Genomic DNA, 27752 nt, shown 5'->3' with positions numbered 1-27752 from the left:
TTTTTTTTCTTTCTAGTTCTGTAGGAGTCCTTGCTGTGTTGTATGTAGTTTTTCTAATTATTTACAAATACTATGAAGGTAACCATAAAGCAGGACCAATAAAAACAAGACCTGAGGTGTGGACAGAGCTTTTTTTAGCTGTACCAGTTATTTGTTTTAGTTATCAGGTATGTGTTAATTACCAAATATCACACATGTAAATGTTAGCTATATAATATATGTTAATGAATTCATTTATTTTTTGTGTACTATTTACTGGCCTTATAATGCAAACTTAATGCTTAAACTACTATTTTGCACTTTTTCAATTTAATGATTCTTGTCGCATGATATGTTTCATTTTGTTAAACAAGTTATGAACAGTAATTAGTAGGTCTACTTACTTGTGTGCTATATTTTAACTTAAGGCTAAATTTAGGGGCCTCTTTTGGAAAGCTCCTGTTAAATGTTTTTTGCAAAAAATATTTTGGTTTTCTAAGGGGTTGTGTGAAGAATTTTACCTTTTTGGAAACCTTAGGACCTAGATGATTCCTTTGGTGTCATTCAGGAGTTGGTGAGTCCAGCAGTTTAAAATAATAGGTTTTGGGAAATCCTCAGGTTCCTCAAGAGGTGAGCTGAAAGACTTAATATTTGTGCAAACCTCAAGGTCAAGGCAGTTCACTTGTACCACTTAGCAGTCAGTGTGACTAGCTGTTTAGGTGGAGTTACACAGCACGTAGAAACTGAATCTTCTTGTATAAATTTTTATACATACAGTATTGGAAATTATTGTAGAAAGTTGATACAATGGGCATAAAAAAAAAGCTGAAAAGATTACTAGCAGCTAATGTACTCACCTGATGACTTAGTACAGAGTAGCCATAGAAGCTTTTGTAGTTTGCCTGTTCCTTATATTTAATACTTTTATTAATAAAATTGTAAATGTTATTGTAAATTTTAGTAAGTCTCCTGGAAGAAATTATTACACAGTATAATTGTTCCTCCTCTTTCATGCACCTTAGGATACAGTTTATGTTGTGAGGGATTTTCAATCAAACAGGTAGCAACACACCAGCATAATGCCTATAACAACAGAAGCAGTAATACTATTCTCATTAGTAGTTTTGTGAATGCACTCTTGGCTGTAAAGAAATAAAAGTCTGGTGGTAAATGTATAAATCAAAGTTTATGACTGCAAAAATCTGTTCCATTCAAAAGATTGAAGAAAACTTTGGTTCATTAGAAGCTCTGTAGAAACTATGAAGAAAGCACATGAAATTAAGGTTCTTGGTAATCTAACTTAAGATATGCTCTCTTTTGTAACACAATTCTGTAGGTAACCAAGCTGTAAGTATAAATGTGAATGTTACCTCGAGAAGGGCCTGACATGGCCAGATGGTTAAGGTGCTCGATTCGTAATCCGAGGGTAGCGTGTTTAAATCTCCATCATATCAAACATGCTCGCCCTTTCAGCCCCCCTCTGTGTGGATTCCTGTATGGGGTGAGGGTACCTCCCAGGGAAGGTTCTGTTCTTTCAGTTTACCTCCTCTGGGATCTAAACATCCATCCACATGTTTGCAGTGTGTGGTGACCCATGAAAGGGAGGAGAGGATCTTGGTCATTGAGGGGTCCAACTTTAACACACCACTTTGGCCTTGAATTCTTGTAGATGGGTGGCCTTGGGTCATTTGACTGGTCTACTTGGGCTAGGGTCAACCATGTACCAGTGTTGGATATTTATTCTCAACAGGTGTTGTGGACGTTGTATCTGATGCTGGTGTTTGGGTATAGTGCAGTGCTCACGAAAACCCTGGTGTTGTTGCAGTGTCCTTGTTTGGCATTGTAGTGTGTCCTCTCATAAGGCTCCTTGGTGGATAGGGTCAGTGGACACTAAAATTTCCCGTTTTATTATGGATCCTCTAAATAAAAACTTAAATAAAATAGTGAAAAACAGTCCATAGGTAACGATCATGTCTTGAAGATTCTGAGCAGCAATCTTCAACATCTGTAACACTTGTACCTCATTTTCGTATCCAACATTCTCTTTCAGACAAACCCTTAGGGCAAGTGTCTCCCTTTTCATTCAGAAGAGACTAGAGGGACTCTCCAAAGTCAGTAAAGAAGCTACGATCTGGTGACATATTGGTGGAAACATCCACATCTCAACACAGTGAACTCTTATTGCATCCATAGGCAATTGGGGATATACCTATTGAGATTACACCTCATGCTACTTTGAATTCATCACGAGGAATTATTGTTGAGAGATTTGAAGAACATCCCTGAGTCAGAGATTCTTGCTGGTTTCTCCGCTCAGAGTTTCTGCAGTGAGGTGTATCTCCACTTGGAAAGATGGAATTACAATGCTGACCAATATCCATGTTCTGACATTTATATCACCATGTCCACCTGTCACTATCAAGGCAGGTTATGTTAACTGTAGGTACGGCTATATGGCTGATGTTTCCAGTGTTAGCAGTTCAGTCACTCAAAGATATCATGTCGTGGTTCCTTAACGTGTGGATAAGACATCAAAGCCTGAAAGAATCTTCTATCACCAGTTCCAAAGTCATAAGGGAAAAGATTTGAAAGGTCAGTGGGCAATATAACTCTGTCCTCCTCTTGATCTTGCTCTCTGATGGCTAGGAAGTGGCTGATACCCAGAGCATTGCCGATACTCCAAGTGAAAGCTTTTACCGGGTACCTTGCACTTCTGCCTCTTCTTCCACCTTCTTAGCCATCAAGACTCGGGCAGAGCAATCACCTCTTTCCTTTTGAGCTGGTTGTCTCTTTGACTATAATCATCCCTTAACACTGGAACTCAAACTGGCCCTTCATTGGTCTGGCAGTACATCAGTTGGACCTAATGATATAAACTATGAGATTCTGTGCCATCTATCTCCTGCTTCTCTTGATATTCTTTTTATTGTTTTAACTGGATCTGGCAGGAGAATGTTTTTCCTGATGCCTGGTGCCAGGCCATTGTCGTACCTTTCTCCAAGCCTGGGAAGGATTCCAAGATTCCTTCAAACTACCATCCAATTGCTTTGATGAGCTGTCTCTGTAAGACCTTAGAGAGGATGGTTAATGCTTGTCTTGTTTGGTTCCTTGAATTAAACAATCTCCTCTCACCCACCCAGTGTGGGTTACAACAACAGCACTCCACCATGGACCACTTGATTTGAGTTCAAACATCAATCAGAGAAGCCTTTCTCAAACGACGATATCTTGTATCAATATTCTTTGACACAGAGAACGCTTATGATACAACATGGAGGTATGACATTTTGCGAGACCTACACATATATGGGTTACGTAGCCATTTACCCATTTTTATAAAACTTTTCTTATGGACAGGAGATTTCGAGTTCATGTGGGTTCGACACTTTCCCGTTCTTTTCTGCAGGAACTTGGAGTCCCTCAGGGCTGTGTTCTGAGTGTCACACTTTTCAGTATAAAAATTAGTGCCATCACTGAACAACTCCCTCTCACTGTTGCACATGGGCTCTATATAGGCGACTTTACATCTCATGTCAGTCGTCGAATATGTGGTATATTGTGCTGCAGCTACAGACTGCCCTCAGTTATTTACTGAAGTGGACCACAGCAAATGGCTTTACCTTCTCTCTCTCTAAAACTGTTTGCATGCACTTTTGCCACCAACGGCATATTCACCATTGGTCCTGAACTCCGTATCAGTGAAGCTGTGGTCCCTGAGACAAAGTTCTTGGGGGTTATCTTTGACCATAAGCTGACCTTTATACCACACATCAAGCAGCTACAGGTCAAATGCACAAGAGCACTGAACATCCTCTGTGTCCTCCCTTCCACCACTTGGAGAGCAGATCGATGTTCAATGCTAAAGATATATCGTGCTATCATTCGATCAAAACTCAACTATGGATCCACTGGTCTATGGCTCTGACAGATCCTCGGCCTTAAAGATACTGGACCCTATTCATCATCAAGGACTTTGGCTCCGCACTTGAGCTTTCCTCACTTCCCCAGTTTAGAGCTTATACGTAGAGTCTCATGAACCTTCTTTGCACCTCTGCCATTTGCCACTGTCTACTATACGCTTCAAAACTTTGTTCCTTACCAAAGCATCCCATCTGAGGTTGTGTTTTCCTTTCTCGATGGGCCATGGTTTTTCAGACCAGATGGTCTGCTATTGCTTCTATTGGCCTTCATATCCAAGTGCACTTGGATAAATTGGGTCTGTCCTTGGATGACATTGCTTTCTCCACTTGTGAGCCCATCCCACCATGGCTTCTTACAGTCCCCAATTGTTACCTATCTTTTAGTCATCTGAGAAAAGCAGACATTCTTAATTGGATATACTGACTGTTATTTGCTGAACATCTTTTCATTCCTATTTATACAGATGGTTTGAAATCAGGCGACTGTGTGTGCTCTGCCACGGTTTTTGTGGTTTGATGGTTGCGTGCAGAATCTCTGCTACAGCTTCTGTGTTCGCTGCTGAACTGTATGCCATTTCTCTTGCCCTGGATCACATAGAAGCTAAGCAGTACTCAAACTGCATGATTTATACTGACTCGCTTAGTTCTCTACTGGCCATGGAATCATTTCACATTGGTTTATACTCTGTTCTCGCCAATATTCAAAACCAACTGGCCCATCTCTCTTTAACATCTACTTTCCAGTTTTTTGGATACTGAGCCACGTTGGTATTCGCAGGAACAAGCTCGCTGACACTGCAGCTAAGTCTGTCTGCTCTGGCACTATCACTGCTATGCTTGTCTCAAACATGGACTATGGTCCTATGTTCAAGGCTCGACTCCGTGCCATCTGGCAGTTGACTTGGAGTGAGCAATGTGAAAACAAGCTCTTCCAAATAAAACCCTATATTGGACTTTGGCCTTCTTGCTTCCATGAGGATCAGAAAGAGTAAGTTGTTCTAACTAGACTATGCATTGGTCACAGTTTTTTAACTCATTGTTTTCTTTTATCTGGAACTGATGCACCAGTGTGTAGTTTGTGTGACACTCAGATCACAATAAGCCACATTTTACTTTCTTGTCATCATTACGATTCACAACGACAGCATCATTTTCACCATATTCTGTCCCAAGGTTTGTCCATAACGTTAGATAGTGTTATTGGTTATGGTGACACTGTCCACCTTGTATATGTTTTAGTTTTTAAAGGCCATTAATCTTTTTAATGCCATTTAAGTTTTTTACTTTATACATTACACCTTTTTAATGTGGCTCCCTTTTAAAAATCACAGTTCATATAGTTCAATTTGAAATTAGAAACTGGCCGTAACATTAACTCGAAACAAGGACTGGAAATGCCAACTTCAGGTGTGACTGACGGTGGTTTTTGTACTTACCTGTTAGTCTTCCTGGCATGTTATGATTATTACAGTTACACAACAGAAAGTCCTTTACAACTTGAATTACTGTAGTTTTTCTCTTGACGTTGTAGACTAGATTTAAACATTGGTTTTACGCCATTTTGTTTTTTTTTTTTAAACTTTGTTTTGTTTTACATTAATTTCCTTTTATGAATTTTACTAAATTTACTTTGAACTTTTTACCGGATGTTTGGTGCAGATAGCCTAGCTACTTTGTGCCATAAAACACTAAATCAACCAACCAACCCTTGAAAATTATCCAACGTTCAATCCTCTTGTACTTGTCTACTATTCAAGGACTAACAAAAAATAATACCAAGTGTCTTTTATAAAGAATCATTAATCTTTTTCAAAACCCTTGGTGAACTAGTGTTTGACCTATAAGCCTTATTGTTCTTTAAACTACCCAGTTATCTCTTAAGTTCAGAATTAATTTGATCATCTTATTCAATCTTGTTTTCATTTATCAACTGTTTAAGATGAGGAATATTGGTTAAATCTTGGAGTCCAAAAGGAAGAAAAAGTAGAATGTAATATCACAGCCATCTTGTAATCATTAGATGGCTTTATCAAAAGCCCTGCTCACATTCTAACATTATTGTTTACCCTGAATGTATTTAACAAAATCGTTACTGTTAATTTTTACATTTTCAGCTTACTTTTTTTCATATATGTTCTTTTTGATGTCCTAATTGTTTGTTTGACCAATTCGTGTGATCCTCAAAATCTCCTGTAATACCAAACAATTTTTTTGTCTTAAACTTGTGATGCTTTTCTGTAATTTTATCCTTTGTGAAAAACTGGTTTTTGCTCATAGCCACTATTTTCTTTCTATAAGGAATACGTTTATCTTGAATATTTAAAAACATTGTATTTTAAAAATTTTACTTTTTTTTTTTCCAAAGGATATCTTGGAATAATTTGCAATGATCATATTTTAAATGTACTGAAATAATAAATTACACTTTCTATCTCTTGGATTTTTAAGTTTAAGCACAATTAATGTTAAACTTTTGTTATAATTTTTGATAGAAAAATATTCCTACAAAACAACTATGCATCGACAATAAAATACAAACGGTACTATTTTGTGTCATACCATTTAAGCTTAAAATACTTGTATTTAACAAAATTTTAGAGTAAGATCAAAATTAACTTGAGTAAGTCTTATTCAATTTTTATTTTACTATTTCTTGGCATTCCAGGTATGTAAATGTATTCTCAAAAGCTGAACAAGTAAGACATTCTTAAACCTAATTTTACTCTAATGAAATATTAAAACAATTTCAGTGCCATGTTAGTTGTGTTCCTGTGTATTCTTGTCTGAATGACCGAAGAATTAGCATTTTTCTGAAGACTGTAATTGTGGCTATATTGATCTGCATGTTTACCTACACTGTTGCTGCCACCTTTGGGTACCTTACCTTTGGTTCCCTTGTTACTAGTGACATCTTAGAGTCCTACGATGCCAATGATCCTGTTGTATTAGTGGGAATAGTGGCCCTTGCTGCTAAAACGCACACTACATATCCCATCCTTTTGTTCTGTGGCAGGTAAGTTGAGTCAAATTAAAAGGTTAAAATATTATGTTACTTTCTTTCTAATATTGCACTGTGCTGTTATTGATCCCACTGCTGTAAAAACTGTGCATCTCAATTCCTTTTATAACCAAAAAAAAAATTATGAAACTTATTAAGCCATGAAGTAACAGCAAAGGCTCGGCATGGCCAGGTGTTTAAGGCACTTAACTCAATCCAAGGGTCATGGGTTTGAATCACTTTCACACCAAACATGCTCGCCTTTTCAGTCATGGGGTGTTATAATGTGACGGTCAATCCCACTATTTGTTGGTAAAAAGTAGCCCACTAGTTGGTGATGGATGGTGATGACTAGCTTAGCCGCCTTTCCCCTAGTCTTACACTGCAAAATTAGGGACAGCTAGCACAGATAGCTCCAGTGTAGCTTTGCACAAAATCCAAACAACAAACAAAACAAGTAACAACAAAGGTGAACACATTGAATCTTTCAAGGATTGTTGAATTTCTCAGAAATAATTAACTCTGGAAAATTTCAGGATGTATTTGCTTTATGTGCATTCAAAAATAATTTTCTTATCAGTTGACCTTAAAATCACCCCTGTATAAACTATCTATGCAACAAATTGCTTGTGTATCTCTGACATTTTTGGTTACACTCTCCTTAACAATATACATACAAGTTATGCAGAAAAATATAAAATACCACCCAATATTACAGGTAATCCCACTAATTACTGTGGGGGATTTCCTATCTATTTTATGTTAAAAGGGGAGGGGGGTGATCCTATCCAATTTTGGTTGGTCAGTTTTTTTACATTGAGTGTTGGGAAGAGGCAAAAAATATGAAAGTGTTCAATATGATGCAATATGTGGATCTCCATTTGTAGAGAATTGAAAGGGTTATTTGAGTGTAATAGAATCTTTTTTTTTCAATCATCTGTAAACGATGTTGAAGGAAATGTGTGGTTTTAAGTAAAAGAAAATGCACTTAAGACTTGTCTTGCGAGATCAATGTTTCTGATTAGACTGTGCTTTGTCAAGATAAATTTTTTAATATGTAGATCTACGTATCAGCAGAAATGAGGATTTATATATAGGGCCAAACTGAGAAATTAAACTTTTTTATAAAAGGTACTTGTAAATTTTATATGTTGGGAACTAAACTTGGAACTTTAGTGTTGGAATTCCATTCTTAAAATCAAAGCTAAGCTATAACTTTGTTTGTAAACATTATTAAGTAGAATTGTCAATTCATTATTATTTCTGTCATTACATTAGAAGTATGTAGTTGTATTTACAGTATGCAACTTAGAATATGACTAGTGTAAATTATTTTAATTTTATTCTGTATAACTGTGAAATGACAGTTACATAAAGTGCAAGAAGTTTGTAAGATATATGACAAGAAAATATAAATTGTATTCATTTTATTCACAACAGATTGTTGATAGTTATTAAAATTTTAATTTTTCTGTGGTTCCAATGTCTGCAAATATGTGTAAGGTGATTTCAGAAGTGAAGAGATATAGGAAAGTAATTGCTAGTGATATAGAATGAGGTTACTGAGGGCCTGTCTTGTGACAGTACCATTGAGGTTTCAAGGTTGTATATTTTGCAGGTCATTGTTTCATCCCTAATTTGAGTGTTCTCATCTCCGACACCACTTCCTCAGTCCATTGGTATCCAAAAAAAGATTTTTCTTATATACACAAGGTACCTCTACTTGGTCGTAATCCTGCCAGTAGCAATGGTGACTACCATATACCTTTGGGGTCTGTGGGGGCTAGGGTCTGCAAATTTCTGGATGCATGGTAAACTTTTATCACAAATCCATTGGTACTATAGGTCCTTGCATCAGGATTAGTCATTCAGTTCACATTTCCACTGCCATTATCTACCTTCAACTTCTTTCATGTTTCAACTTCCTGCAGATCCTTGGATTTTGGAACTTCATTCTATGTTTATCAAACATTTATTGGTCAAGATGGTGGAGAGAGACAATACAATTTTCTGAGGATTTTTATTCTTATCTGTTTGTTGTGCCAAAGAAGATGAAAGATTGGTGTTCAGTCATCGATCTTTCTCATTCAGATCAATTCCTTAATCCTTTAAAATTCAGTTCACATTTGCCTTTTTGCCAAGATTGGATGACCAAATTCAGTGTCACCAATATCTAGTTGCATGTTTACATAGTGGATTCATCCTGACACCATCTGTATTTTTTTATATAAGGGTCAAGTGCTGTAGATCAGGGTTTTGCCCTAGTACTATCATTGGCACCCTGTGTTCTGCTAAACTGTATGAATCTTTTTTTTTATCACTTCCATTCCCTGGGCCTGTAGTCACATCATTACATTAACAAAATAGCTACCACTGGCACCATCTCATCAGTTGGCAAAACATCACATCCAAATAGTACTTTCTGAAGCAACAGGCAGGATTTCTTATCAAACCCAAGAAACCTCTTCTTACTCCAATATATTATCCATCTGGGTGTCTTTTTCAACACATATCTCAAATGGGCTCAGTTGAGTTCCATTCAGCTCCACATTATGGAAATGGGTAGTCCAACACTTGTATCTCTTTCATGCATTGTGCAGATAGCTCTTTCTCTTTGAAGATGTGGGCATCTCTCAAATCCCTTATTGAGACAAGTATATGTGAAATCCCTTTAGTGGTTTCTGTATGACCAATGGATCATGAACAATAATCCACTAATTTCCTGGTATTATATTCAGGATTTAAATTTTTGATCTCAAGTGGTTGTTAGATTGGAACAATACTATTATATGTGTTCTTCTGCCACCACCTTTTCCATAGATCCATATTTTCATGAATGCCTTGCTTCAGGGATTGTATGCATATTTCAATGGTTAGGAATCCCAGGGCCTATGGACAAATGATGAGGCTTCCCTCTGCATCAGTGTTTTAGAACTTAAAAGCTCTTGTTGTTCAAAGAGTAGTGTTGTTAGGTCTGAAACTATCATGATGCCTTTATGGTGGCAGTTCATTTACAAAAAAGCAGTTGGTCCAGGTTTTTTTGTATTTGAACCTTCTGTCTTCTATATTGGGCATATTTCCATCATATCATCCTGCTAACTTGCCATGTTCTGAAGGTGATGCACATGGTTAAAGATCAGTGACTTGATCTAAGCATATTCTCCTGACAGAATAGATGTTTCATTTAGGTTTTTTTTTTATTTTGTCTTGGTGTGACACATTGATAATGAATGTATTTGGCACTTATTGTAACACTCAACTACTGCCAATTTGGTGTTTGGTACCTCACCCTCAGGAAGTAGCAATAGATATAATAAGTTGGGACTGGACTGGGTTGCACCTATGTGCCCACCTACTGATTTGTCTGTTACTCACCTACTCTAGCAATGATTCCTTCAACCTCTTTTCACATTCTATTGGTAGCACCAGATGGGCTGGCTCAACCCTGGTTTATGTTTCTTTAACACATTTGGGATTGCCCACCTCTTCCACTTTATCTGTTGAGGCATTCATGATCTGACATCTTTTCACCCATCCACATAAAAGTTCAAGTTTCATCTGTGGAGGTTATATGTTTATATTCTAATGCTACCATGTACTTGTCTGGGACTCATTGTCATCCCAAAATGAACATTTATTAATGTTGTTTTGACATGGCTCTTTGACAAGGGTTTTACATATTCTACAATCATTCTGTATAAGGTTGCCTTGTTGGCTACCTTAGATACTTGAAGAGACTGAAATTCTTTAAGTTTCTAGTGCTCTCTGGCTACCTTAAGTATTTTCTGATCCTTAGTACCAAGTGACTGTTTCAGTTACGTAACTGGGATATAAAGGTAGTGTTACATTCTCTTTCTCAATATCCATTTGTCCCTTAGCTCATGAATCGTGTATCACCTTTCCATTAAGGGTTATTTGTTGTTGCTTCTGGTCAGTGGACTTTGCCAGTCAGAGTTGTTTGTGCTGAACATACATACAGTGGTTTCTTATTCTACCTATGTCCTTTTATACACAGACTAATTCTTTTTACCTATGACACAAAGACAGAGATGGTAATAGATTTTTGTAATCAATTCACTATTTCTCACCACTATGTCTGATTAGATCCTGATAATTTGTTATGGTGATTTGATGGCTTTGCAGTGTTATCTTGCCTGCACTAAAGTTTTTAAAGGTGCTAGACAATGACTTTTTATTCATTGTGACCTTTCACTTTCCTGGGATTTATCCTCAGTTCTCTTTATGTAGTGGATACAATTTATTTATTTGGGTATTCTGGGCTTCTTTGGCGACAAGGAATTTGTGCGAGTTATGTCTTATCATATTTCTCATGTTTCTATTTCCTTAGTGACATAATTGAATTGCTTGCTGGAATATATTTTGTAAACTGGTATATGGATTTCCCTTTATATTTATCTCCCTTTATATTTATATTTATTTGCATAACCTGGCAGTATCTTCATCTGAGGGTGTTTGACTACTCTCTTAGGTTATCTTAACCTCTTCCACTAGATTATACAGAGGGATGAGGATTTCCATTGCTTCAGGATCCCTTACCTTGATTTCACAGGATCCAACTGTGTGGTGAGAGTTGCCCAGGCTGCTGTGCTTTTATCAAACTAATTCTACACTAACAACTACAAATTCAAAATACTTTATCTTGGTTACAACAGGATTTGCAAAGTGAAGTGTTCCATAAAACTGCCTAAAGTCTGGCCAGGTGGTATTACTTTACTATGCTGGACCACCACTTATGGACTGTTATGAGTAAAGCATAAGGGGATCTTGTCCTTTCTTGCTAATCATTGTATTGAATAAATTAGCATTTCTTTCCTTTTAAAAACTTAGAGAATGTGGTTTGTCTATTGCACTGTTTCCATCAGGACTTCCCAGCACCCTACTTCATCAGATTCTAGTAGTGGAGCTAGGGGGTTCTTACCACTCTGGGGTGGCAGACAAAAATCATTCTTCTAGATCAGGGGTGTGCAACAGGCGGCCCGCGGGCCACAACCCGGCCCGCCAAGCCATTTAGTGTGGCCCTAGTTGTTGTAATCTAACCATCTGGCCTGATCTGTAATCCAACGCAAATGGAATATTTTTAAAAGCATCGATCCTACGGGATTCCCAGGCTTCGACTCGACAAACTTCTAAAATTATCTTTGCTAGAGAGGAGCAGGCCGAATTCGATTGGTCGGCCTCCTTAGGGCATGAATTGGTGACGTGCACTAGCACTATTGTCTACGACTCAACGTCATGTCCTGAACCTCGCCTTCGTCCGCTGGCGACAATTTTCCCTAACCTCTGCTGTCCGTCATTCATTATTGGTGAAAATTTTATTACCTTTTACAGTTACTACAAGATATTGAAGGTAAATTGATTATTATTTAGCATATTGTTGTGACTTTACTGAATTTATTAAAATTTTGCTTTCAGATGCATCTGATTCTATGTACAGTGTGACCTCGTTATTCGCGGGGTTACGTTCTTTACCCTCCCGCGAATAGCGAAAAACCGCGAATATTGGATGCAGTTTTAAAACGTATATGTATGCGATTATATACTATATGAAATGCTTCCCAAACACTAATGATACTTATACTCATTGATGCAGTAATAATGTAGCAATATTGCATACTGTTATGTATTTCACTAAATTGTACCGTGCGTTACCGGGCTGTGCTTTGCCGTTTGCGTTGTTGGGGAAGCTGAGGCAGTCAGCCAATAGCAGTCCAATCTTGTTTGGTGAAGACGACAATTGATAAAACGGCTTGATTGAGTAAATACAACAGAAATCTCCTCGAAAAGCCCTTTCAGTCTCTGTGACCTACAAAACGCAGTTCGCGCATAACCCGCGAATATGCGGGGCCGCGAATGGCGAACCGCGAATAGGCGAGGTCACACTGTATTTTGCTATTCTCAATTAATTTAAGTACCGGAAGGCTATGATCGGATGCCAATTTAGAAACATGTGTTTCTGTCCATAAGAGGTTCCATGTGTAAATAAATTCTATGTTTTTTCTACTTTGCTATTTTCGTGAGAATAATTTTGTTTTGATTTCAGGGCTAGTAAAATGTCAGCAGTTAAGAAACGAAAAATTGATGATGAGGGAAGGTTATTCAACAGTGAATGGTGCACAAAATATCTTGTTGTCCCACATAATCAAGGTGTTGTCTGCCTCGTCTGTCAAACTACAATTGCAGTCATGAAAGAGTACAATATTAAGCGACATTACGCAACTAAGCACTCCTCCCAGTTTGATGAAATTGTTGGTCAGGCACGAAAGGACAAAATTGAACATTTAAAAACATCCATTGAAAAGCAACAAGGTGTTTTACCACTTTCAAGAAAAATTCAGAACTGGTGACAAAACTGAGTTTTAAGCTTTGTGAATGTATGGCAGAAAAGGGAAAGCCTTTCAGTGATGGAGAATTTATTAAAAATTGTTTAACAATATTCACAGAATATGCATGTCCAGAGAAAAATATTTGGTGGAGCAAACTAGCCTTTCCCGCTTTACTGTCTCACGAGGACAAAAGATCTTTCAGAGGACATCAAAGAAACTTTGAAAGAGAGATTGAATTCGTGTGAAGCTTTCAGTCTGGCTTTGGATGAAAGCACTGATATCAATGACACATCCCAACTTGTCATTTTCATCAGAGCTGTTACTGCAGGCTTTGATGTTTTCAAGAGTTTTAGATATGGCAAGCCTTTCCTCCACAACCACAGGACAGGATATTTGTGAACAAGTGCTTAAGGTTGTAGAAAAGTTTGAACTGAATCCTTATAAATTATGTGGTGTTACAACAGATGGTGCTCCTTCCATGACAGGTAGGACAAATGGATTCACCAAGAAATTTCTTACTGCAATTGGAGCACAAGACGTAGTTGTAAGCCATTGCATTATTCACCAAGAGAGCTTGTGCACCAAAGTTCTGGATTTTGCAGAAGTCATGAAAATGTCGTCCAATGCGTAAATTATATTCGAACACGAGGATTAAATCATCGACAATTTAAAACTTTTTTAGATGAGCTGGACAGTGAGTATTCAGATGTTTTGTACTTCTCTGCTGCACGCTGGCTTAGTAGAGCTGCTACTTTGAAGAGATTCTGGAATCTACGAGAGGAGATTAAGTTCTTCATGGAGAGCAAACGCCAGAATGTGGACTTCTTGAGCAATGAGAACTGGCTGAATGACTTAGCATTCCTCACAGACATTACACAGCATCTGTCTGATTTAAACTTAAAACTACAAGGGAAAAGTCAACTTGTGAATAAGTTGTTTGAGCATATTTGTGCTTTTGAGAAGAAATTGGAACTTTTCCAGGTTCAGTTGAGAAGAGCCATATTGACACATGTCTTGCAACCAGGAAACTGGAATTTCCTAATCTGGATTACAACAAATATGGAACCAGTGTACAAAAGCTGCGTGATGAGTTTGCAAACAGATTTCTAGATTTCAGACAAACTGAAATTAGATTGAAATTGTTCGCTCAACCTTTTGATTTGGCAGTGGAAGACAGTCCTGATGATTGCCAAATGGAACTCATTGAACTGCAGGCTGACATGGACACTAAAAGGAAATTCTCTGAAAACAGTTTGCTAGACTTTACAAACTCTGTGTAACGTGAAAAGTTTCCCAATTTGTCCCGTCATGCACAAAGAATTGCCTCCCTTTTTGGTAGCACCTATTGCTGTTTGCAATTTTTCTCCAAAATGAAGCTCATCAAACCCAAATGTAGAAGTCAGCTGACTGATGAACATTTGACCAGTCAGTTAAGAGTGGCAACCACTTCTGTCAAAGCTGATATCGACAAGCTCTGCAAGGACTCTAAATTTCAAGTGTCGCACTAAAATGATCACTCATGCAAAAATATAAAATATTATTGCTTGCATTTTGAGAATTTTTTTTAATTTATTGTGCATGTACACGAATAAGCTTGTTTTTTAAGTGGCCCCGCTTGATTGATGAAGTTGGTTATATGGCCCACCGACGAAAAATGTTGCACACCCCTGTTCTAGATCATTCAAGTGACTTTTCTATGGTCTTGGAGAAGAGAGTGAAGTTGAGGCATTCTTATCCAAGACTTTAGAAGTTTTTGTTGATTTTTTTCTCAGATGTGTGTATGAGTGGCACCAGCCTGTGAGGGAGTCCACTTGTAATACCAGATCAGATTTGACACTTAGCTGCATGATTGTGTTGAGCATGGTCCTTGTTTTTGATTAATATTTGGTCAGTACATTGTTCATAGAAGAGGGTCCATTGTTTCTTTATAATTCTGAATGCAGAGTAGTCCCATTCTGGGTCCTTGGTTGAGCACAGTTTGTTCCGTGTCCTTTCCATAATTTGGGGGGCAATAGAATTTGCTATGCCCATACAGTTGGGTAGTGAGGATGAGTGTCATAAATCCAAACCAGATGATTTCTGTTTCATCAGGTCAAGTATGTCATACAGGATCCTATAATTCTGAGTTTGAGACATTGCCTTTTGAACTTCTTCAGGTTGAGAACAAGGTTTGTCCACTTAAATGTTGCTTACCTATTTGTTATTCTGGTGGCTCAGAATGCATCAATTTATAGCTACAGTTTGGGATCCACTCACAATTATATATAATGCAGCCCAAATGCCATACCCACCAACATGGCATTTACAGGCCATGAACCTGTAATTCCAACTCCAAGCAGTGGCACCTTGTCTATCTGTTTGGGGCCTGGTGAATGGTGATGACAGATCATGTTGAATTCCACCTGCAGTACATAATTTAGTTTCCAGGTGAAGAGCATACCTGTTCTGGATACAGAGTAATTTCTTTATTAATGTGGCAGTCTTTGATTTGTTTTGGCACATCCATGATTCATGCAACCAGATTTTCTATAAATAATGCCATCATCAGCTCCTCTGCCTTATCAACATTGTATTCTAGCTATAATGTGAAATGATGTCAGTATCTTTTGTAAGCTAGTAGTTTCATAAAAGGAAAATGTATTTCCAATAATACTTACCTCCTTTCCTTTTACTCTTTCCTGCCATTCTTCCCCACAAATAGCCAGTGTTGGAAACTGCAAATTGGACCAGTCTTGAAAAAGTGACAATATTATCTGAAGGAAGTGGTTGTATATAGTACCAGGATAGAGGTTATGAATATTGGGAGATAAAACACTGTCAAGGGCAATTAAATGGGTAGCAACTGGAGTGAGAGAAAAATCAAACCATTGCTTACTTGAGCAAAGGAAAAGAAACTCTTGCAGTCAAGTAATAGCTGTAGTGTGAGAGAAGGTAAGTTCATACTAACTTTTCTTGTGGCTGTCCACTTCTGAATTATTTGTCTATTGGTGAACTTTTGAATTGCCCTGCATGTACGTGGGATTAAGACTTTGGAACTTCTAACTTGGTGTTTTATGTAGTAATTGACATCAAATTTACTTTTTCTCTGCTTCTTTTAGAACAGCAATTGACGACATCTATATTCAAGCAAGGGGTTTGCCTGCTGAACTTGCAGCTAGAGGTGAACGAAAGAGGAGAATCATGACTGCTCTTGTTTGGTTTATTACAACTTTAACTTTAGCAGCTGTTACTCCCAACATTGGAGTAGTGATCCAGCTGCTAGGAAGTTTAGCTGCAGTTTTCATTTTTGTGTTTCCAGGTAAGAGAGATTACTTGCACTCAATTAATCTTAATACATCAGTAGGCATCCAATAAGCTTTAGTTTAAAAGGCTGTTTTTCATTTGATACACAACTATTACAGACTGTTATACAAAATCAAGTGCTAACTGTAACTTAAACTCCACCATTAGTGGAATAATTTGGCCTTCAGTATTACATTTTTTTTTTTTACATTTTTTTGAGAATTTGGTTTGTAATTAGTACTCAGAATAAGAGAAAACTCAGGTGCCATTAAGACTGAGACTATTAGATGTAGACGTATCTCTTTTAAGTTACAGATCTATTAATTAAATTGTTTTAAGTTGTGCCTCAAGGTAACCTATTTATTACAAAAACTACTGATTCTTCATAAGACATTTAATACTTAATATTATTGCTAAAAAGGTTTTGTACCTGTGCTGATCTTCTGATTGTAACTCCTACATATGATAATGTAAACTGCACCAGTTTGTGATGCAATCATCATCAGATTATAGCCTCTTTTTCTATGAGAGTGACTCATTCTCTGTATATAGAACTTTCCTTCCCCTGCATGTTTTATCACTAAGCAATGTGTAGTTTATGTGCATATTTTTAATTCTTTGTTAACAAAGTGTTATCTTTCTTACCTTTGTCTAATTTGGAGAAAGAAAATTATACACTAATTCATTTCAGTTAGAGCTTCTGATCCAAATTATTAACTTTCATTACATTACATCGATTTCTCCTCTTAATCAGTCTGATATTTTAGAACACAGTCTGTATTTTACCTCAGTGGCAACTAGAGCTATTCTTTTAACGAGTCTTACACTGCTAAATTAGGGACGGTTAGTGCAGATAGCCCTCATGTAGCTTTGTGCAATATTGAAAAACAAACTTCTTGGACTCGCTTTTATCTCAGGGAGCTCCATTTTGGCACCCTTCTTTCTTAGTATATTTTTTTTAGGATTTCCTTGTTCTGTTGCCCTAACTCTCAAGAAACCAACCATTGTAAGACTCATTGGTCAGTTGTTTCTAAAAGTATCCCACAGCTTTAGTCCTGTGATAGCTTGGCTCCTACACTTTGTTCACCTGTAGGTTCACTTTGTAGAAAGTCTTTAAATCACACAATTCTTCCTCCAGGAGCTTTGTTTTTCTTTCCACACCCATACATGTTTTCACCTCTGACTTCTTTAACCCTTTTACTATGGGCTCTGTATATAATGTAAATGAGTTTGTCTATACACTTGCAAACATTAAGTATTTGCATTATTACTTTTCATACAGCATGTGTATCTTCACAAAATTTGGTAAGCTTTTAGTAAATGTTATAAGTATTTTGTAAAGAAAAAATCAGATTTTTTTAATGAAATATTTTTACCAAAGATTTGTTTATGAAAATAGTTTTGTTATTAGTCTGAGTGCAAAATAATTTCATGTTATTATTAAAAAAAAAAACTATTCTTCATCCCAAAAATCTTAAATATTATTTGCATAATCTCTTAAAACCTCGTAAATATATTTGAAATGTTAGTTTTTAGTAAGACTTCATATTTTGTTATTTTGTATACGCTAAGTGGTTTGTTACTTAACCAACCTTGTAACCATGATAAAAAAAAAAAAAGAAATAAATATAAATCATGCTTTTTTCTTGCTAGAATGACTACATATTATAACATGAAAATACAAATGTTTAAGTTAAGTAGCTTAAGTCTCATAACTCTCTATATAAACATATATATTTATTATTTTTTATTATACTGACCTTTCGCTCATGCCTAGTTAGCATTATATAACTAGCATTGATGAGGTGCATGTGCACTCGGGTCACGTATCCAGTAATATAAAAATGATCTTTAGTCTTCCCTGTCTTGGCTGTGTTTTAGTGGACTAATATTTTGTAATATATGTAGTCACATCTCAATTATGAAACATTACATATATATATACGTTATTGCTATTTAGAAATAAATTATTAAACTTATTTTTCTTAAATTATAGAACAATAAATCAAGAAATAAAGCAAACAATTCTCTCTTCTCACTACGACCTTTGTACTTGTCTGTTACTGGACATAGTTTGCTAAGCCTTTTAAAATTTCACATGTGGAGGATATGAAACAAAACTAGTTTAGGTTTCATATATATACAGTGTTGAATGACCAAAAAGTTGGAAATAACTACACCGATACCATAGAATTGCACTGTAAGTTATTGAGCTTAGTAACTAAGATTTACTTACATTAAAAAAAAAAAAAAAGAAACATTGAGCAGACTAAAGACACAACTTACCTTCTTGAAAACGTGGTTCAAAAGAATGCAGTAGTCTTTTCAAAAATTAAAATGGCTGAGAAAAACCACTCTAGGGACATTCTAGTTTGCTGATTGGTTATTCACATGTCATATCCTGCAGTAAGAGTATACAAGGGACTGCTTTCAAAAATGGAAAGAGTTTAACAGAGCCACCATGTTTGATTTAATACATAAACCATATCTCAGCAAAATAAAAAGATATGAGGTTCTTATATTTTAGCTTGTCAGTATTAGTAATTTGAGTTCTTAATTTGTACAAGATTATAATCTTTTATTTTAATATTGCACACACATAATTTTAAACAATTCTGCATTCAGTATGCCACATGACTCACTAAAATCTATATTTATTTGTGTTCTTTTAATATTTACTTTTAAATTAAGAAACTAACTCATATATAATACTAAAGTCTAAATTATAATCTACAGTTTGATTCCAGGCTTATTGACATAAATTCATAAAATAGTGGCTCAATAAAATTTTGAATGCAAGTTGACAAACATGATGAGATGGCCTTTGAACCCTGGCCTGTTGCAAAAAGGTTAATTCACGAATTCTTTGCCAGGTTCACTTTATTGCCCTTTGGTCAACTCAGTCATGGATTTGGTTTCTTCACCTGTTTGTTGGCAATCCTGTGGCCTCTACCTCTTCCATCATAGAAGTCCCTTTTCAAGTCAGTCTCAGACATCCAATTTTCACCATTATTTTCCATACCTTCATGTGTAGCTTTTGTATGGTCCTTTGTAAGATAAGTAGATTTACTGATGTTAGTCCACTTGAAACTCCCTGACTCCAGGTCGTATGGCTATTCTTTGTCTCATTGACTCTTTTTTTCTTTTTCTTTTTTTTGTACATGGCTTTATAAAGTGGTTTATCATTTCTTTGGAAACTGGTTACAACGTGGCTCTGCCAAAAACTTTGTATTTTTCCATGGTCATTTTCCTTTCTTGTTCTTACAGATCTCTTCTGAGCTTTTCTATTCACTCCTCCTCTTTATCCTGTTTCTCTCTTGGACTGGAACATCTGTTTAGTATTTAGAGGTCCTACAATATCTTCTATTCAAATTTTGGCTATTTGTTCTGTGTATCATCTTTCTTTTAAGATTTATTTGTTTTGTCATTTACAAGAAACTTTGTTCTGATATTTTTGCCCTGGAGACTTTCTACACTCCACCATAAGAACAGGCAGATTTTATTTATTCCCAGTCTTCTCCTTAACCCCCAAGACTTGAGCTGTTCAGAACAGTGATCTGTTGTTTTTCTCCAATAACCCATTTTCATTTATTTTATGCATAGTTGTTAAAATTTAAATTTGTCTTCATCGTCCAGTTCAGGCAGTTTGCATTAGATGGTTCGTGCTGCTTCTTTTTGAGAGAGTGAAAATAATTTCTTTTTGCCATGAGATCCGTCTAGTTCTATCTTGGCTGATTGAGTTAAATGGTTATCCACTTTGTCTGTTCCTGTATGGAAGGTGGCTTATTTTTTTCTTGTTACTTCCAATGGAGTTCATAATCTCGTAGCTTTTCTTGCCTTTGACTGTTAGCATCCTCTGGATAAGATATCGTAAACGAGGATGTGGATGACCCTCAAGGCCTTTATGTGACATTTCTAACACCACCTGCAATTGCTTCCACCTCCAAGTTTCATCTCTCTCTCTCTTTCTCTCTAATTACCGTTCTGTAATCTTTTCAAAGGCTTTAATAATGTGAATTATTAACTTGCTGATTTTTACTTTTTATTGCATAACTTCCCCCCAATAAAAATGCTTCAAAATACAAAATACTTCTGAAATTTGCATTTAGTAGGAGAAAACTATTTAAAAACCATTCTAAGCAGAAAATACAAAATCCAGATTCTGATATAATTTTCTAAGTATATTCATTAAGTAATGTACTTAAATGTCTGTGTGTAATATGTATTATGTTCATACTTCTCACATTTTTGAAGCTTCATTAACCATTAAGTTATTTTACTAGCATATGTATAGTCACTCATAGAACTTTCCATTAAAATCATAATGTTTTCCACTCAGATATAATGATTTTTTAAGATTCTTTGCCTATTGTTTACTAATGGTTTATTCAGTTATATTTTAATGTATGTAATAGTTTGCAAATGATGTTTCATCATTTATTGCTGAGTATTTTAGGGTGTATACTTTCATGTAGCCCTATTACCTCAATTAATTTAATTTCCTTTTCGTGTCACATCAAGTTAAACCATAAACGATAGGATATTTATATATAGCTTGTTACACTTCAGTTGTCATTGAAATAAAAATAACTTTTTTTCATATTTTTCAGGACTCTGTCTCCTACAAGAAACCCTTCGAAAAGACCCCTCGATAATTCTACTAAGAAACAAGTTCTTTGTTTTTATTTCTGGAGTATTTCTTGCCCTAGGAATGGGTACTTTTGGGTTGGTGTTAACTCAGTCCATTGCAGAAGATATCAACAATCCTAGTGAAATGGAGACAGTAAATCTTTGCAATTAATAACGTATATAGCTTACACTTTTTTGAAGAAAAACATCCTTCGTAAAGTGCATAATTGTTCTTGAAATCTAAGGTACAAATACAATATTCATAAAAGATCTGTGTTGTGAAACAAATGAGAACATTTTTTCTCAGGTGCAGTATAAATGACCATTTTTTATAAATTTAAATTTTTAGGCTTAATTACAGGAGGGAAAAAAATTCAAAATATGTGCTCGTAATTGTAAAACTGTAGGCATTTGGTCTTAAAAGTTGGAAAATGAGCATTTTGTACATTTAAAGTTTGTTCATTTCAGAAATATTGTTTGTCAAGCTCTATGTTAACTCTGACTCACAATTTTCAAAAACAGAATGGCAACATACTACTTAAGTTTCTGTGAATTTACTGCTTTTAACAAAAAGCAATAGTTGCTGGTGGGAAGATGGTATTAGTTTTTTACCAAAAGCTTTTTAAATATGTGAAAGGTTATTTTCTTATTAGTTGAGCTTGAAAATAAATCTTGTGCACAAGTAAGCTAATCATTCAGTCAAACATTTGGTCAGTGTGTTTAAAGTCAGGAATACCTTGACTGATTAACTACAGGTTGTATGTATACATTATAATACAAACCTTAGATGATTCAAAACAAATATTGTTGAATAGACTCAACAAATCAAGTTTACAGTAATATAGAGATAACAAATCCATGTTTGACATCTGGTCCACAATTGGGTATAATCTTGGTCACAGATGTGTTTTGAAATGTTTTATGAACAACTGGTTTTATTTTGAGCCCAGTTTTTATATAAAATATCAATAGGCAGGTTCACAATGTTGTGTTTTTATTCACGTATTTGCTTTCCCCTGTTCTCCTATTCTCTCCTTCTCTCATACTCTAAATTTTGAAATAAATGAAATACTCATTTAGCCAACAAATATTACCATTATTATTTAATATATTTTAAACATTTGGTTGTAAACAGTCTACCACTAACATTGTAATAATTTCAGAGCACAAATTGGAAGTGAGAGGGAGAGACATTAACTTAGTTCCAAAGTTTCCATCCCATACCTATTGTGTAAGTTCTGGGCTAGGGCAGTTGGCTTGTCTCCATACCCTGGTCTAATGATGAGTGCATTGGATGTGAAACAGTATAGCGTCAATTGTTGGTGACAAAACTTCTTGAGAGTGGCCTTTATAGGACAGATTTATGTGTCACAATTGTCAGTGTGTGAGAACTTGCATAACTTTCCCACAGATATTTACATTCTTATTGTTAAGTTTTTTTTCTCGAGTGCTACAGTAATTTATGGTGAATTTGAAATACTTGCTATGCAGTCTTCTTACTCGGTGCTGAAAATTGATACATTATTGTATCCTTCAGTTGAATGAAATTCAAGCAAAGTCTTTATCTGATTTCTTGATACAAGCTGGTGAATTTCATGAACAGAAATATTCTTGGGATATTGGATGTTTCTCCTTTCATTTACAACTTGATGTAGTGCATTTTATTAAAATGAACAATTAACAAAGTACAACTGTGTCAATTAAAAAAATAAAAAACTATTGATGGGTAATTTGTGTGAACACTGTGCAGCACTTCATATGCATTTGCTTGCAGTAGAGATGTATCTTTTTTCTTTTTCTTTTTTTTTTTGGATCTCACATTTTTTACAGCTCTGATAACCTTGAATCTTCCAGCTGTGACAAGTGTCTTGTTCTCTGGAGTAATAACTGATCATAAAGGAAATTTGCCAGATCCTTTTTGTTCTCTCCAAGTGACAAAAAGCTTGGCCATTTGCTGGTAAAAGGAACTAACTAGCTTTCAATGATTTCTTGTACTGGTTGAAAGTCTTGTGGACATTTGGCTATTCCTCTATTCGTAATTGAATCCTACTGATATCTGTCAAAAGTCGCTTCAGTTCCATGGAAATGTGGTCCCATTTGAAATACTAATGCTTTAAATGTATCTACATGGTCAATGAATAATGCTTTGTTTAATTTTCCAATGCATGGCCATTTATTATCAAACATGACTTCTCAGTGAGTGTCATCAACCTTGAAGTTACTGTGCCTTGAGTCAGCACATATTTAGAAGGAATTTACTATGCATTTAGAAACTTCCATTTATAACTAAAAGTGATATTAACACAGGCATTAATCCATGTTGTAAAATATTTTCAAGATTAACGTATCTTCTTTCCCTCCAGGCAGTAATAAATAGTTGTGAAATGTTTCTGTCTGCCTTTATAGTTGTGTATTCTTTTCTTATTCCTTCACAACATACAATGATGAGAGTGTTGTTTTCATTCGAGAGTGTGCCAAGTTCAGTTTGGAGTATATTGTCAGGTGAACACAAGTCGCCAAATGCATCAATTTGTTCTTGTACTGGTGTCTCTGTTCTAAGAAGTGATTGCTGAATGCTTTCTGTTGTCAAATCTTCAGTAACATTATTCTTCAGAACTTCAAACACTTTGAATTATTGAAGTATTAGAGACTATTTTGATTTTGTTATCACTATCACATTTTCTTCTGATAGGAGTAATCTTACTGTGAACATAATCATCTACATGTTCCACCATCAGAGTGTTTCTAGTTTTGATTGAAATTGGTTATATGATGGAGTCCTACAAAATGCAGAAGTGACTCTTGGTATTCCAACAATATTACCTTTTTTTGTGCTGTTCAGCCATCCCTAGCTTTGTCCTGGATCAATCAGATTGAACTTATGATTAGATTCCTTTACCACAAAGTTGCCATTCTAAAGTTTATGAAGGACATTTTGTGGTAATTTATTCATTTTTCTCAAGGTACACTGTAGCCCATTTGGCATAATTTGTGATCATGCCTGAAGAAGTATGGAAACATTTTTTTTGAAAGGCATGTATGTGTCACTTCCATATTCCATTACATTTATGCTCTGATGTGAAGGAGCAAGATACCATTTTCATGTGTTGGTACAAAAATACTGCTCTGGAATACTCATTATGTTCTGAAATAAAGGTCTTCATGTTTTCATAGAACTTTGTAAATACTGTGATACTAATTAAACTTATCAAAATTTTATGGATTAACTGACTACATAGCTTCTGATAGTTCCTCTTTGTCATGTTCTTCCAAATGATTGTATAGCTGTGTAAGCTGTAGCTCAATGCATGTGCTCATCTTACCATGACCTGATGTGTTGTGTTAGGGCTTAAAATACCACTTTCAATCCACATATCAGCTAAGCCACAATTTTGCATTTGTTGTCCTAGAATTCTGTGAACGTTCCCAACTGTACGCAGTCCACCTAGGTGTGGGATAAGTACATTTTTATAACCAAATACAGACTACTTAAATTCCTTCAGTTTTGGAAAGAGAGCTTCATCAGTAGTTATAATACTTGATTTTGGTTGAAACACACAGTAATATGAAGTAACTGTTTTAATGCAGAGTTAAGATTGACACTATCTGTGATATATTGGTATGTACCCAACAGATGTTATCTCAGGGTTATTCTTGCTGTTAATTTGCTTGATTACAGTATATGTAGGTCTAGGGTCTTTTGGATTTTTTTAGTACCTCATGAGCATCAAATCAATATTTGTAACTTGTGCTTTCTATACTAATTGGCTGTCTTTGATGCAACTATTGAATCATTTTTCTTGAGTAGAATCCTTAAATTATGAATAAGTTGTACCCAGTATGTCGGCAGTAAAAGTGTTATTCTTAGTTTTGGAAGAGTCAGAGTCTTTTTTTTCTTTTTTTCTTTTTTAAGAGTTCAATGTCATCATGCAGATGAACATGTGGTGGCCCTCTTTGACAAGCTGATACTTGAATAACGTAGATTCTGTCATCGCCATCCAGGATGGTTTCATTAATGTCAGTGTTTGTTGTGAAATGTACAGAAAGATCTGTGATAAGATTTGAAAGAATAACAGCTCAGTTTTCATTCAATGTCTTCAGTATGCATTTTCATCCAAGGCTGTACCAATTTTAGTGTGTTGTGTAACTGATGATTGTTGCCTGATGAAGACTTCTATCTAACACAATGTTTAAGTGTTAGGTATTTTGCTCCACTAACTGTGTAGACATGATCTCGATCTATATTTAGGATCTGACAATCTGTCAAAGATTTCTTTTTTGCCACTATATGATGAGTTGTTACCTTCCAGTAGATGCTGGCCACTGAGAAACATGTTCAAACTTTCTGGGATATAGCCTATTGTACACTGCATTAACATCTTTGTAGAGTGGATGATAAAGTATGTCATTTCTGATTATCGGTGCCACATTGATAGAAATTCATCTTTTTCCTGTGGTTTGAATGCAGATACATTGAGAAAGTTTTCATAAACCATCTAGAGATTGTTTCTTCATTAAAACAGGAATGTAACCAATATTTATAGGAACTAGTATGATGCATTATATTGGTGGTTGATTGTGATGAACAGTAATTTCACAGAACTTGGTAATCTGTTATTCTAACTTACCCATGAAACTAACTATTTTACCAATGAACAAATGAGAAATTTTAACTCTCAACTCCTTAGCAATTGTGCAATACTTATTGTACACCTCTTGTGGCTCTAATATATCATTATATTCAGCAGAAGTTTTCATTTCATCACAAAATCAAATAATTATAATATCTGAATGGTCACTTTTTATGTGATTGGTCTTTATCCTTTAAAACAGTGTTTTCCCTCTGACGCAGTTGGGTCATTTATACCTGCCATGTGTATTCTCATCTTCTGATCAAGCATTGCTGCACTCTGTTTTTATGGTTCATGTTGAATGTGGCACCAGATGTCAACTTTTTTGGCTGGAATATATTCTGGACAGCAAAAGTGTAATTCTTAATTAATTGGTGATACTTTGCTGCAAACACCTGATGGAGAGTTACCACACCCTTCCTCCACAAATAATTGTATTTAACCAGAACTACAAGAAACAGTGCATTTTGAACATTGGTTTTCTTTGTATTTTTTCTTTACTTGTATAACTATCATCACAGTACTTGTCACCTGTGGATATTTTGGAAGACTTATCTAACATTGTCAGTAACCTTTCTATTTCATCTTTGTATTACATATCTCAAAGCTTTTGGTTCTCTTGTGTAATGCTAGCAAAAGTGGTTAATCCTTGTGTAGTTGCATCATATAGGTGTTGTGCATTATTTTCCTGGCATGAACACACAGGTTAAATTGCACTTTTCATTTTGTTTCAAGGTTGCTAGTGCCTCCATGTTATCAATAATTTATTCCTACTATCTACAACAGAGAAATGAATTATAAATATCATGTTACTGCTAGAAGATTATTGGATATGATCTCCAATATCAGAAAGAAAACGTATCTGATGCTTGAGTAGCTAAATATTGACCCATCTGAAACAAATATTTTATTTTGCTTAGTTACAAGTTCAAATACATAGGAAGCTCACTCTTGGTGTGAAATTGAAAATGCAATACAGATGTATTCACTCTAATAAGTGACTTTTAGTTCAAATGAAATATTGCTATTTGTGCTATTTCAATGGTTGTGGGATTCAAAATTGGTCAAATGTTGGCCACAGTGGCACACTGTGTGCTGGCATCCAGATGGGCATATATTTTTTGTATTTTTATAGCAGCCATTTTATTTTTCATATTTGGAAGACAAATTTTCAGAGTACGGCTTGGCAAACAATGTTTTAATTGAGCATCGTCGAATTATGGTAAAATTTAGTTTTCCAGAATTTGACAGAATATGCCTAAAACAGTGATATTTTTTCTCAAATTTGCATAGTATGTTAGTTACACATTCCAAACGAACTTGTAATTAAACTTAGACCATTATTGTATTTTATCATAGTAGTATATGATTGTTGTAGTATTTATCAATGTGTTGTTTTTTGTCTAACATTAGATTTATGAAAATGTGATAATTGTAACATTATTGATAACTTTATTCAATAGATACCAATGATCTCCATAGTTCAAAATTTAGTAAAGTAATAAAAAAAATGTTTTATTTTTTTATAACAGTCATCATGAGGATATAAACAAAGTGCCTTGTTCAAATTGTTTTCTGTTCTGAAAAGAAAATGCATTTAAAAACATTTCCACATTTAAGAAAAGATTAACTTAAAAAGGAAGGACCATTAGAAACATCAATACCAAACCTGTGATAAAAAAAACAAGTTAATTATTGAAACAAGCATTACCAACTAGAAAAAAATGCTGCAAATGTTAAAAACATCACAGGCTATAATGTAGAATACGAGACGTACCATGTGTTTTGGAGGTGGCAAGAAGTAGGACCAACATGTGAATATACACTGTTCTATGTGAAGTAAGAAAAATAAGATATGAGAACAAAATATGGGTGGCTTGAGCCCACAATGTTTGTGTTACCCTTCACTGCCTGTAGACAGTTGTAGGAAGGTGACAGCTCTCTAAATAAATGTAAAGTGGGAAAAAAA

General features: G+C 35.4%; 1 protein-coding gene across 1 annotated transcript; it reads left to right on the top strand.

Annotated features, from left to right (window-relative positions):
- On the top strand, positions 1 to 27752 carry LOC143250952 (sodium-coupled neutral amino acid transporter 7-like). Its single transcript, XM_076502181.1, has 4 exons — positions 1 to 167; positions 6650 to 6912; positions 16340 to 16539; positions 21134 to 27752. Exons 2-4 carry the CDS (start codon positions 6743 to 6745, stop codon positions 21322 to 21324), a joined length of 561 nt encoding a protein of 186 aa, XP_076358296.1. The 5' UTR covers positions 1 to 167; positions 6650 to 6742; the 3' UTR covers positions 21325 to 27752.

The sequence above is a fragment of the Tachypleus tridentatus genome, chromosome 5 (assembly GCF_004210375.1).
Source record: "Tachypleus tridentatus isolate NWPU-2018 chromosome 5, ASM421037v1, whole genome shotgun sequence".
NCBI classification, from domain to species: domain Eukaryota; kingdom Metazoa; phylum Arthropoda; class Merostomata; order Xiphosura; family Limulidae; genus Tachypleus; species Tachypleus tridentatus.
Note: the sequence above shows the minus strand (reverse complement) of the source record. Positions and strands in the feature narration are given on the sequence as shown.